This window comes from Lynx canadensis, chromosome A3, assembly GCF_007474595.2.
Source record: "Lynx canadensis isolate LIC74 chromosome A3, mLynCan4.pri.v2, whole genome shotgun sequence".
Classification (NCBI taxonomy): Eukaryota; Metazoa; Chordata; class Mammalia; order Carnivora; family Felidae; genus Lynx; species Lynx canadensis.
The window spans coordinates 109,886,967-109,900,358 of NC_044305.1; the positions used below are offsets into that span (position 1 = coordinate 109,886,967).

Sequence of the window (13,392 nt, forward strand, 5' to 3'; positions counted from 1 at the left end):
ATGACATGATACCATACATGGAAAACCTGATAGACTTCACCAAAAGTCTGCTAGAACTGATACATGAATTCAGCAAAGTTGCAGGATACAAAATCAATGTACAGAAATCAGTTGCATTCTTATACACTAATAATGAAGCAACACAAAGACAAATAAAAAACTGATCCCATTCACAATTGCACCACGAATCATAAAATACCTAGGAATAAACCTAACCAAAGATGTAAAAGATCTGTATGCTGAAAACTATAGAAAGCTTATGAAGGAAATTGAAGAAGATACAAAGAAATGGAAAAGCAATCCGTGCTCATGGATTGGAAGAAATATTGTTAAAATGTCAATACTACCCAAAGCAATCTACACATTCAGTGCAATCCCAATCAAAATTGCACCAGCATTCTTCTCAAAGCTAGAACAAGCAATCCTAAAATTTGTATGGAACCACAAAAGACCCGAATAGCCAAAGTAATATTGAAGAAGGAGACCAAAGTGGGAGGCATCACAATCCCAGACTTTAGCCTGTACTACAAGGCTGTAGTCATCAAGACAGCATGGTATTGGCACAAAAACAGACACATATTTTGATTGCTTATTGCCATCCATACCTTCTTTGGCGAAGAACCTCTTCAAATCCTTTGCCCATTGTTTTATGGAGTTTTCTTATTATTGAGTTTTGATAGTACTTTATAGTTTTTTTATGTATTCCTTTATCAGATACATGATTTGTAAATATTTTTTTCTCAGCTGTGGACTGTCTTTTCATTCTCTAAATAGTGCTTTTCTAAGAAGAGAAGTTTTGAATTTCATCCAAGTCCAATTTACCAATTTTTCTTATATAGACCATACTGCTGGTTTTGTATCTTAAGAAAACTTCCTAACTGAAAGTTTCTCTTATGTTTCCCTCTAGAAGTTTAATAGTTTTATACTTATATATACACTCCATTTTGAGTTAATTTTTTAATATAGTGGAAGGTATGAATCGAAGTTATTTCTTTTATGATCCATTTTGAATTATTTTTTAAATATGACACAAGGTATGAGTCAAAGTTCTTTTTTTCATTTTTTTCTTTTTTGCACACGTATATTCACTTGTTCCACCACCATGTTGAAAACACTATCCTTTCTTCACCTAACTTGCATTTGAACCTTTGTTGAAAGTTGATTGTCCATATATGTATGGGTCTATTTTTGGACTCTTATGTTCTATTGATCTATTTTGATGTCAATAACACTATCGTAATTACTGTACCTTCATAAGTCTTGAAACTAGGTAGTATTAACCTTCCAACTGTGTTCTTTTTCAAAATAGTATTCTAGGCTCTTTGTATTTCCATATGAATTTTAGAATTAGTTTATCAGTTTGTAGAAAAATAACATGCTAGGATTCTGATTCATGCTGGTATTTTGCAATGAATCTATAGATCAATTTAGGAAGGGTTGATATCTTTTTTTCCTTTTTTTTTTTGTTTTCACATTTTTATTTAAATTCTGGTTAGTTAGCATATAGTGTAATATTGGTTTCAGGAGTAGAATTTAGTGATTCATCACTTATATATAACACCCAGTGCTCATCACAAGTACCCTCCTTAATACCCATTACCCATTTAGTCCATCCCCCCCCACCTCCCTCCATCAACCCTGTTTGTTCTCTCTCACTGAGTCTCTTATGGTTTGCTTCCCTCTCTCTCCCCCCCTTCCCCTTTGTTCATATGTTTTGTTTCTTAAATTCCACATATGAGTAAAATAATATGGTATTTGTCTTTCTTTGACTTATTTCACTTAGCATAATACGCTCTAGCTCTATCCATGTGATTGCAAATGACAAGATTTCATTCTTTTTGGCTGAGTAATATTCCATATATATGTATATACATATACATATACCTATACATATACATATACATATACATTATATACATATATATACATATATATATATAACCACATCTTCCTTATCCATGGAAGAGTGGACATCTTAACAATATTAAATCTTCTAACCCTTGACTATGATATATCTCTCCATTTATTTAGGTCTTCTTTGTTTTCTCTTAACAACACTTTGTGGAGTCTAGGTGTAGGTCGTGTACATCTTTTGTCCAATTTATTCTTAAGCATTTTATATTTTTGATGCTATTTTAAATGGTATTGATTTTTAAAATTTTAATTTCTAATTGTTCATTGCTAACACAGAAATACAATTGGTTTTTGTATATTGACCTTGTATCTGTCAGTGTTGCTAAGTGACTTATAAGTTCTGTCAGCTCTCTTAATGGATTCTGTCAGATATTCTACATAGACAATCATGTTGTCTAAGAATAAAGACAGTTTTATTTGTTTTCCAACATGGGTGTCTCTTGCTCTGGCAAAATCCTTCAGTACAATGTTGAATTAAAAACATGAGAGCAAAGGGGCACCTGGATGGCTCAGCTGGTTAAGTGTCTGACTTCGGCTCAGGTCGTGATCTCATGGTTTGAGTTCGAGCCCCACGTTGGTCTCCGTGCTGAAGCTCAGAGCCTGGAGCCTGCTTCGGATTCTGTTTCTCCCTCAATCTCTGCCCCTCCCCTGCTCACACACACACTCTCTCTCTCTCTCTCTCTCTCTCTCTCTGTCTCTCTCTCTCTCTCTCTGTCTCAAAAATAAATAAAACATTAAAAACAAAAATGAAAACATGAGAGCAAAGATCCATGTCTTATTCCAGATCCTTAAGGAGAAAATATTAAGTACTTTGCCATTTAGTGTTAAGTGTTGGTTTTTCTTGATGACTTTTACCAAACTGAGGAAGTGCCCTCATATTCCTAGCTTGCTAAGGGATTTTAGCAGGAATGGATGTTGGATTTTGTCAAATGCCTTTTGTTTTATACTTGATTTCTTGTGTTGTTTTTGTTGTTACTGTTTTCGAGTTAAACTTCTTACTTTAAGATAATTGTAGATTTACATGCAATTATAAGAAGTAATATAGAGAAGTCTTTATAAACTTTTACCCAGTTCCCTCCAATGGTAATATCTTGCAAAAATATAGTACAGTATTACAACTAGTTTAATACAGTGTTGACATTGACACAATCCATTGATCTTGTTTAGTTTTCCCAGTTTTACTTGTATACAAATTCAATTTTAAAAATAGATATTGGGCTATTTAGGTTATATATTTCTTCTTCAGTGAGTTATCTATCTCATTTTAAGTTGTCAAATTTATTGGCATCAAGTTGTTTATAATATTCTATTTGCTCTTTTAATATATATTGAATCTGTAATGATGTGACCTTTTTCATTCCTGATTCTGGTGATTTGTGTCTTCTCCCTTTTTCCTTCTTTTGTCTGGCTAGAGATTTGTCAAATTTATTGGTCATCACAAAGAAGCAGCTTTTGGTTTTATTTCTGTTTTTCTTTTCAGTTTTCTACTTTGGCTCTTTTATCTTATTATTCTCTTTTTTTCCCTGCTTACTTTGTGCTAAATTTGCTCTGCATCATCTAGTTTCTTAAGGGGAAGCTGAGGCTATTGATTTTTTTTTTTAATTTTTTTTTCAATGTTTATTTTTTTGGGGACAGAGAGAGACAGAGCATGAACAGGGGAGGGGCAGAGAGAGAGGGAGACACAGAATCGGAAACAGGCTCCAGGCTCTGAGCCATCCACCCAGAGCCCGACGCGGGGCTCGAACTCACGGACCGCGAGATCGTGACCTGGCTGAAGTCGGACGCTTAACCGACTGCGCCACCCAGGCGCCCCAGCTGAGGCTATTGATTTAAGACTTTTCTTCTTTCTAATATAAGAATTACTGTTAAATATGTTCTCCAAAGTACTGAAAACTCAAGGCAGTAAGCTGGGACAATGATAGGGTTAACTTTATTTTCCATCTCCTAAGGCTCACTGTGCTTCATTGCCTGATGTCCAGTGTCTTGAAAACTATTGTTTCATATATTTTAATTTAATTTTTTTAGTTATTTCAGGAGAAAGAGTAAATCTGATTCTTATTATATCTATGGAAGTGGAAGTTCTAGGATGTACTTTATTTTTTTTCTCTTTTCTTTTTTTTTAATTCCAGTGTCTACTAGAACTACAGAATGAAGCTGTGTTCATGTGGACTGCTGAACTGGAAAATATTGCCACTCTCTGCTTCAAGGCTTTGGAAAACTCAAATTATGGGGTTCGAGTGGCAGTGTCTAAACTCTTAGGAACAGTCATGGCTACAGCATTGATGCCAAAACAGGCAACAGGTATTGTTTGCTAGCCCCTAATGTACATTATAACAGATACTTGAAGGTATATGGAATTCATCTAAGAGAGTTCTTGCTTAGAGGCAAGCCACTTTAAAGTTTTAAATTGTTGAGTATCTTTGTCTACTACCCAAATGGAATTTTTCTTGATATAGGCATTTTTTATGGTTTTAACATACAAGATAATATATATCAAGTATACTGGATATATAAGCAAATAAGATTTATGAAGTGGTATTGTGTAATCATCAAGGGACCAGAGTCTGGCACTTTATATGCTTTCTTACTTTCAATCTCTGTGAGTAGACCCTTCTTATAGTACAGTATTTGGTTTTTTTTTGTTTTTGTTTTTTTTTGTTTTGATGACGATTTTAAGCAAAATCAGAGGCATCATTGATTTGTCATGTGATTTGTGCTGTGCCTCACAGTTCCGCAGAGATGCCTCAGTGAGGGAGGGTTGTGAGTAGATGCTCTGAGCCACCGTTTGCTACTGTCCCCACCCCTACTTCACCTCTATATAGTAGAAGGAGAATCAGATGTCATAGATTCAAGTCCAGGCTCTTATGTTAATTAGCTGTGAAGCCCTCTGAGCTGTATTCTCTTTATCTTCAATTATTTCACTCTGTGCAATTAGATGATGATGACAGGTAACATTTACCAAGCTCTCTGTGCCAGGCACTGAATTAAGCGTACAACAAAATTGTTTTATTTAATCCTCACAAAAGCTCTGTGAATTATAAGTACTATTATTTATTTATTTACTTTTAAATGTTTATTTTTGAGAGAGAGGGTGTGCGCACATGCGGGCACATGGGAGGGGTAGGGGAGGGGGACAGAGGATATGAAACGGTCTCTGTGCTGACAGCAGAGAGCCCGATGCGGAGCTCCAACTCATGAACCTTGAACTCGTGAATCGTGAGATCATGACCTGAGCCGAAACCAAAGACGGATGCAACCAACTAAGCCACCCAGGCGGCCCTATAAGTACTGTTATTTTATAAACAAGGAAGTCGAGCGATTGTATTAATTTATATTCTGTTAAGTGTTAAGTGTCAGAACTGAAATTCAAACCCAGGCAGCCAAATTCAAAGTTAACATACTTAATCATGAGCTTTATACCTCTCCTACAGACTTTTTGTGAGGATTATGTTTGCAGCTGTTTGTGAAAGGACTTTGTAAAATATGAAGCTCTGTATAAGGGAGGGCAAGTCAGCGGCAGTCCAGTGACATTTTAATTTATTGCTAACCATTGTGTAAAAAGCATGTACTTGACAAAGTTTCTTTGAGTCCACCTCAGCTGGGAATGAGGGCTGTGATCAATGAGGGCTGTGGGTGTGCTTTGTCCTTGTGTTACATATATCAAGGTTAACATTATTATTAAGCTATTTTTGACATCAATTTATTGAATTGCCTTTAACATCTAGCTCATTCCATTTCCTAGCATTTAGCTTCAAAGTTGAATTTATTTTTACAAGTACATTGTAAATGTAAAGACTGTAAGAGAATGAAAGGACCCTATCTCCTTTGTAGTAAAGAATCCTTGAAAATAATTCCTTGAATTTTAAGCTAGATTTGTAAGAAAGTGTTACTCAACTAATAGCAAGATATATTGCTTATGAATTTATTTTTCTTCCTGAAAGTAATGCGCCAGAATGTGAAGCGAGCGACATTTGATGAAGTCTTAGAACTCATGGCCACAGGATTTCTACGTGGAGGGTCAGGTTTTCTAAAGAGTGGTGGAGAAATGTTAAAAGTCGGAGGGTCTGTTAATCGTGAAGTGAGAGTTGGAGTCACACAGGTTTGTAATGTATACATATAAAAGAATTCTGTTTGCATCGCTTATGAAATCTCATGGAACATTCTTACTAAGTAACAGTACACCCAAGTTTTTAACCTTGTCTGGTTTCTTTCAAAACATTTATTTTACCAAATGAATGAATTACATTCAGATTCCAAATTACACACTTATATGGAAAGATAGATTCTTAATGATGTGTAAATAAGCCTTTGTCTACTATATTTATATAAGTATGTAATAACATTTTCCCAAATTTTAGTTGGCAGAAAATCAGATGTAAAATAATTCAGTTTTATTTGAAATTATATTCAAATAGCTTTAGGCATTTAGATGTTAATGTTCTCCAGCTACCCTGTAGCCAACCATATTGGTTAATACTTTGATTGGATTATCATTAATGATTAATCACCAGTGTAATTATGAAATGAATCCTGACTTGGAATTATAATTTCAAAATAATAATTAACCAAATAAGGTATTATGGGTAATGATCCAAGAATAATTAATACATTATAAGATAAAATGTTTCTTTGTGATCTTAGTCAAAATCACTCCAGCTTGTTCCTATACTTGTTCCTAAAACAAGTATAAAATGATAGTAAGCCATTTTTATCTTACTATCATAAGCAACTATTTTCCAGGTCCATGTTTGTTTAGGATGTGCGAGTTTTCTTAGTCCTATAACCTTTTACCTTCCTCATCATTAGGGTGAATTCAGCTTTCCCTCCCCATTCTCTTTTTGTGTTTTTTCATGAAGCTATTATCTTCAGGACAGTTTTTAATCCACCAGGTCTCAAGTTTTCAATTTTCTCAACTTTCATCTCAAATAGAAGTTATTTTGCGTGCTGTCATCATGTATTTCTGTGTTTGCTTTATCTGTAATTTCAGTTCATTTATATAATTTATCTGAAGTTGTATCTTTATTTATAGGCGTATGTCGTTTTTGTGACTACGTTGGGTGGTCAGTGGTTGGAGCGTAGCTTTGCTACATTCTTGTCTCACGTACTTGATCTGGTCTCCCATCCTCGGGCAACACAAACTCACGTAGAGGCTGTGTACTCAAGACGATGTGTCTCCTTTATCCTAAGAGCTACCGTGGGCAGTTTGCTAGGTGAAAAAGCCCAGATTGCAGCTGCCAAAGAAATATGCCAAGCTATTGGGAAACAGATGAAAGCAGTAGGTAAGAATCGATATCTTGATGTGTCTGGTTGATTAGTCATTTAGTTTTGTATTATTATTCTTGATAAATATAATAGATCTGATTCATTCGTGTCACTTTCTAGACTGTGTTTAATAGTTTTATTGAGGACTCTTATTTTGTTACTCAAACAACATCATTACGGTGAAATAGAATTTTTACTGATTTCGGTAGCGTGTTTGAAAGGTTAGGTTTTCTGTTTTATTTCCAGTACCTATACTGGTGTTAGAGCTCTCCTGGTAAGCTCTATTGTGCTTTGCTGTCTTTAAGGAACAGTCTATTATAATTTTTCTGCTTGGACCCTTTTTTTTTATAAACACAAGTTTGTTTGTTTGTTTTCCCTCCATTACTAGGCTTACTGTGAAGATGTGGTTATTAGCCCACCAGAGGATACACTGTGAAACCTCAGTAATTCATAATTAAAAGAAATCCTTTTCAAAGAAGTGTCCATTTATAAAATTTTCAGTTAACAAATATTGAGTATCTGAGATTTGCAAAGCAGTAATTCAGGGTTTGAATAATGAGTGACATAAAAGTTTCTTGCAATCCAGTTGGCTTGTAATCCAGTTAGGGAACTATATAAGGTAAAATATAAATTCTAGACAGTTCAGTTTTATTAATTCTAATCATGCAAATTATATTGCCTACTAGTGCTCTTTAGAAATAAGAATTTAATGAATAGAGAATACTCGGTAACTTATATTTAGAGAATATATATTAAACATTTTCTAAAATCCATAAAAGTAAATTCACAAATAGTTATAGTTTTGATTGTTTTTTTCTTTAAGTTTTTAAAAATACTTATTTTTTTAGGAAAAGAAAGAGAGAGACAGAGCATGAGTGAGGGAGGGGTAGAGAGAGAGAGGGAGACAGAGAATCTGAAGCAGGCTCCAGGCTCTGAGCTGGCACCACAGAGCCCAATATGGGGCTCGAACTCACAGTCCCTGAGATCATGACACGAGCTGAAGTTGGACGCTTAACCAACTGAGCCACCCAGGCACCCCTAGCTTTCATTGTTTATAATAGCTTGCTTAGCAAACCATTTTTAAATGTATAGGGTTAACTAAAAGTTATGAATTGTGAATTGAAGGGTGTTTAAATGAATGAGGCATCATTCTTTAGTTATCTTAAAATAGTAGTCTGTCCTAGTTTCACAACTTGACAAATACTTGTACATTGATGTGTGGAAGAAATGTTTGAGTGCCAGAAACACTGCCAGGTTGTGGGAATAAAATAGCGAACCAGATATAGATAATACCTGGTCAAGGGGCTTATGGTTTAGTAATCAAAAGGTGGAGTTCATGCATTTCCAAGTCTAGAAATAGGTAAAAATAAAGAGGTCCGTAATGAAAATTACAGTCTGTAGTGTATTAATCTATTCTCTTCCATAATTATGTATTATATATTTTTATAGTCTGTCAATACACAATGAATGCAATAAAGGTAAGGAAGTTTTACAGTCACATAAGGGTCTTAATCTTAAGGCAACAGACTAGCCATTTGATTTTTAAAAAAATCTTACAAGGCGTGCAGATGGCATCACTTGGAGCTTCGGTTGCTGCACAGGGTTATCAAAGACAATGGCCAAGAGCAAACTAAGAGGGCAAAGGTCCAGGAATGGATTTCATATAGCCAGCCAACAAATTTTAAGACTAAAAACAAAGCAAAACCAGTTACCACTAATCTTAAGAAGATAAACATTGTGAATGATGGAAAAGTTAACAGAGTGAATAAAGCTTTTGTAGATATACAAAAGGAACTTGCATGTTTCTCCAAAGGACTTTCCCTTGAGCCTCTGCAGAAATAGTCGATTCCTCAGCAGTGTCATGAAAACGAGCCAGTTAATGTTGATGAAGTGACAAGATTAATGGCTCAGTTGTAAGACACTGGTGATACATCAAATACCCCAGAAAGACCAATAAATTAAATGTTTTATATACAGTTTTAGTTTAAAAATAAGTAAATAATAAATAAATAAATAAATAAATACATACATACATAAATAAATAAATAAAAATTTAAACAATCTTAAAAGCAGAACTGAATGTAATGCTATATGTCTGGGATTTATGGGCCAGAATATATTCTCAATTAATTTGGCAAGGAATCTTCAGTTGTCTTTATGTTAAATACATTTTAATTCTTTTTTTTTTTTTAATTTTTTTTTTAACGTTTTATTTATTTTTGAGACAGGGAGAGACAGAGCATGAACAGGGGAGGGTCAGAGAGAGGGAGACACAGAATCTGAAACAGGCTCCAGGCTCTGAGCTGTCAGCACAGAGCCCGATGCGGGGCTCGAACTCACGTACCTCGAGATCATGACCTGAGCCGAAGTCGGCCGCTTAAACGACTGAGCCACCCAGGTGCCCCTAAATACATTTTAATTCTAATGAAGGGTCAGGGAAGGGGGCAGCAAAGCTAAAGGAGCTTTGAGGAACATCTCAGTAAGAAATTCTAAAGCCAGTTTCCTTATAGATCTACTTCCTTTCTAGTCAGAAATTTGACACTGTTGCAGCACTTGAGATAGCAATAATAATAAAGTGACAGTAATGACTGCTGACATTTGCTGAACATGTATTGCAGGCAGCATTGTGCTGTCTTCTTTAATCACCACAATACCCGTTGAGATAGGCCCTTAACCCTCTCAGCAGATGAGGAATTTAAGACTCGGGTCAGCGGAGTATCTTGCCCAGAGTCACATAGCTGACGTGACTGGTGGAGATGGGACAGGAACCCAGGTTTCCTTTCTCCAGAGCCAGTGCTTTGTACAATGTGATTTGCTACTGCTTACTAGAGCTAGGTGTATTCCTGAAAGCAGACAAGATATCCCAGTATGTATTGAAGTACTGTCATGATGTCATTAATCAGTGTTTTTAAGTCACTTCATCATTTAATTACACAAGTGTTCTGCTAAGAAATAATTACAGAGTTTTTAGCACGCAGACATCAACTGGTATAAATGTTGATACAAAAATACCAATTGTAGGGGGCGCCTGGGTGGCTCAATCGGTTAAGCATCCGACTCTTGGTTTCGGCTCAGGTCACGATCTCAGAACTTCATGGGTTCAAGCCCCACCTGGGCTCTGTGCTGGCAGTGCAGAACCTGCTTGGGATTCTCACTCTCTCCCTCTCTCTCTGCCCCTTCCCCACTCGCCCTATCTCTGTCTCTCTCAAAATAAATAAATAAACTTAAAATAAATATCAGTTGTATAAATCAAAAACATTATGTCACAATTTAACTCACCCACATCAAACACATGATTGTGTGTTTCCAGAAGCAGTCGTGAATGATACTAGCGGCGAAAACAAATCTGGAGCGGCAGACATCGCAGCAAGCCAGCATGTGATGGTCTGTGCTCTCCAGGAGCTCGGGAGCCTGGTGCAGAGCCTGAATGCTACCGCCTCTCCTCTTATTCAGGAAGCATCTATAGGTATGAGAATTCATTTACTTGCTGGGATTCTTTTCACTATTTAAAAAAGAAAGTCAGAAGTGTGACTGATACTTAACTTCTGATTAGTTGCTTGTCATCATAATTAGCAGTTTTTAGATCATTTAGATCAGTTGGGTTTTATTTAAGTTAAGATTCACTGTAATTGTAAATGTTGAATAAATAGTGAAAGAAAGTTTGGGGAGACAAAGACGTCATGGTAGTTTGTAATAATTGGCTAACGTTTGTTAAATATTCATTTAATTTTTACATCATTTGTATTTTATTAGATGTAATTATACTCTTTTGTAGAAAATGTTTCTTTGAAGTTCTCTGCCGTTTCTGAGATGATGTTATGTGTTTTGTGGCAAAGTTCTGAATGTATGTGACTAAAACCATAGTGATTATGATTTTAATCATTGTGTTACACGTAGTCTTCTAGTTCATGGAATCATTGGACTTCGTTAAAGAGTAATTTTTTGAGTATTTCTTTTTAGGACTTTTGGAGACTGTAACTTCCGTGCTTCTTCATCCGAGTATGGCTGCTCGGCTTGCTGCCGCATGGTGTTTGCGCTGTGTGGCAGTGGCATTACCTTTCCAGTTGACACCCTTTCTAGACAGGTGTGCAGAACGGCTCAACAACTTGAAAACATCACCGGAAGCCGTTAGTGGATACAGCTTTGCAATGGCTGCTCTGTTAGGTGGAGTTCATCAGTGTCCATTGGGCATTCCTCATGCCAAGGGAAAGGTATGACGGAATTATGAGTGCTGTCACGTGGGCTTTAGTCTTTATTGGAACACCTCCTGTGTTTGATGCTGAGCTGGGTGATCAAACAATTTTAATATAATAGTATAAAATATAGTGTTATGCTAATATGGAGTTGACAGACCCTAATTCAAATTTGATATTTAATTCTTTAATTCTGTTGTCTGGGGGTAGTATCATTTTATTTTAGAGAGAAAAAAAAAAAAAAAACCCAAACCCTTAACAGCTATTATGTAGAAATCAGAGCTATTCTTTCAGCTTTTAGAGATAAAAATTCACATTGCTCTATTCAAAGATATCAGGAGAATATGCTATTGCATTTAGCATTTTGGTAATAATAATCAGTGGTTATTATGAGTCAGTTTTTTTCTTTTTCTTTCTACTATACCTACTAACACTATTATGGTTTTTTTTCTCAAGAATATTAAACATTTATGTAAATACTGTCCGCAACTTTACATATGTAGATTGGGGCTAGGTTTTTAACTTCTTACTCTTTCTGGGACATTAGGCCCAGATCTATTCACTCTTACGAGCTCCATAGCTACCACTCGAATATTGGCTTCCATCTCCCTTTGTCCTTCAACTGCCTCCTCTCTGATTATCCTGCCTGCAGTCTTTCTCTTGTCTCCCCACACCACTTGCATTTTTCACATTAGCGCCGAGACCCTTAGGGACTACCCGGTGCTCAGAGAGTAAATAGAAACCCCTCGGTCTGGTAAACCGGCACCTCCACAATTTGCTGTCATTCTACCCATTCATTCTGCGTTCCCACTGCTCTGCTTAGACTAGTCGTCTTGCTCTCTTTCCATGCCTTTTGCAGCCTTCATGCCTGTGTTCACACAATAGCATCTCATCCCCCTTCTTGGTCACATGAACCAAACGTATCTGTTTGTTTAGAGGCCCAATTCAAGTTCCATCTCTTTTATGAAATTTCTTCAGAGCTACTCTGTCTGCGATAACCTTTGCCGTTGTGGACCACTACTACATCCGCTTACTCTTTTGTCATTCATGTGCTGCTTGTTACTTCCCATTTCCCTGTGACTTCTTGAAGACTATAAGTGCTGTAAGATTATTTTAATGGCAGAAACATATTAAGAGTTCAACAAATCTTTTAATATAGGATAATGGTGCTACCAATAATAGCATTTATTAAGTGGTTTCATGGACCCAGCAACTGTTCTGAGTGCTTTGCTGTATTAACTTATTTAATCCTTGCTGGAGTGAGGTTGGCATTCCTATTATTCCTATTTCCCCGGTGAAGGAACTGAGGCAGGGAGGTGAAGGTGTCCCAGATCAGAAAGCCGGGAAATGACAAAGCTGGGCTGTGAACCCAGGCAGTCTGGCTCTAGAGCTCTCTCTCAACCACTGTGCTGTTCAGGGTCTCCTCACAGACGACAGGGTGATTGAGATGAAGTAGGTCTTGATGTTGGATCTTTTAAAACATGTTAACAGGAACAACACAAAAGAACAACTTCCTTTTTTAATAAGGCGCACTAGCTATGTATTTTCTTACTTGGTTTCTTTAACTTGTTTCAGTTAAAATCCAATTCTGAACTTCTCTTGCAGATGGTAGTTAGTATCGCTGAAGATCTCTTACGAACCGCTGCTCAAAATAGCAGGCTGTCTTTACAGCGCACCCAAGCTGGATGGCTTTTACTTGGAGCACTTATGACTTTAGGTATAGTTATATCTGAGTAGGATGTCGTCTTACTCTGTAAGTGTCAGTAGATTATAAATAAAATGTAATTTAAAAGTATTAAACTTCACATTCTAGACTTTGAATGACATGGTAAAATGGTGAAGGTGTTTTTCCTCTCATTTGGGAGTAGATTTCTATTTCTGGTAACTTCTGCTTAAGTACATTTAAGGAGAAAATGGTTAACAAAGTTTCACCTTAAAAAATAACGAAGTGTCACCAGAATAGCCCTGGTCTAACTAACTGGCTTAGTGTTAACCAAATGAGATAAGAGTATGGGGCCCATTC

The 13,392-nt window shown here is 36.2% G+C and overlaps 1 protein-coding gene and 1 pseudogene across 2 annotated transcripts in view; both read left to right on the top strand.

The window, feature by feature from the left end:
- The window catches only part of HEATR5B (HEAT repeat containing 5B), a 99,307-nt gene that overhangs the window by 9,850 nt on the left and 76,065 nt on the right, over positions 1-13,392 (top strand). For both annotated transcript variants that reach the window (XR_003967895.1, XM_030311309.1), the window contains exons 6-11: positions 4,044-4,215; positions 5,856-6,013; positions 6,944-7,193; positions 10,487-10,642; positions 11,137-11,387; positions 12,975-13,086. Coding sequence is in view for 1 of the 2 variants with exons in the window: in XM_030311309.1 (XP_030167169.1) it covers positions 4,044-4,215; positions 5,856-6,013; positions 6,944-7,193; positions 10,487-10,642; positions 11,137-11,387; positions 12,975-13,086 (1,099 nt within the window). In the remaining variant the exon portion in view is untranslated. The remainder of the gene's footprint in view (positions 1-4,043; positions 4,216-5,855; positions 6,014-6,943; positions 7,194-10,486; positions 10,643-11,136; positions 11,388-12,974; positions 13,087-13,392) is intronic.
- Positions 8,706-9,115, top strand: LOC115510934 (annotated as a pseudogene).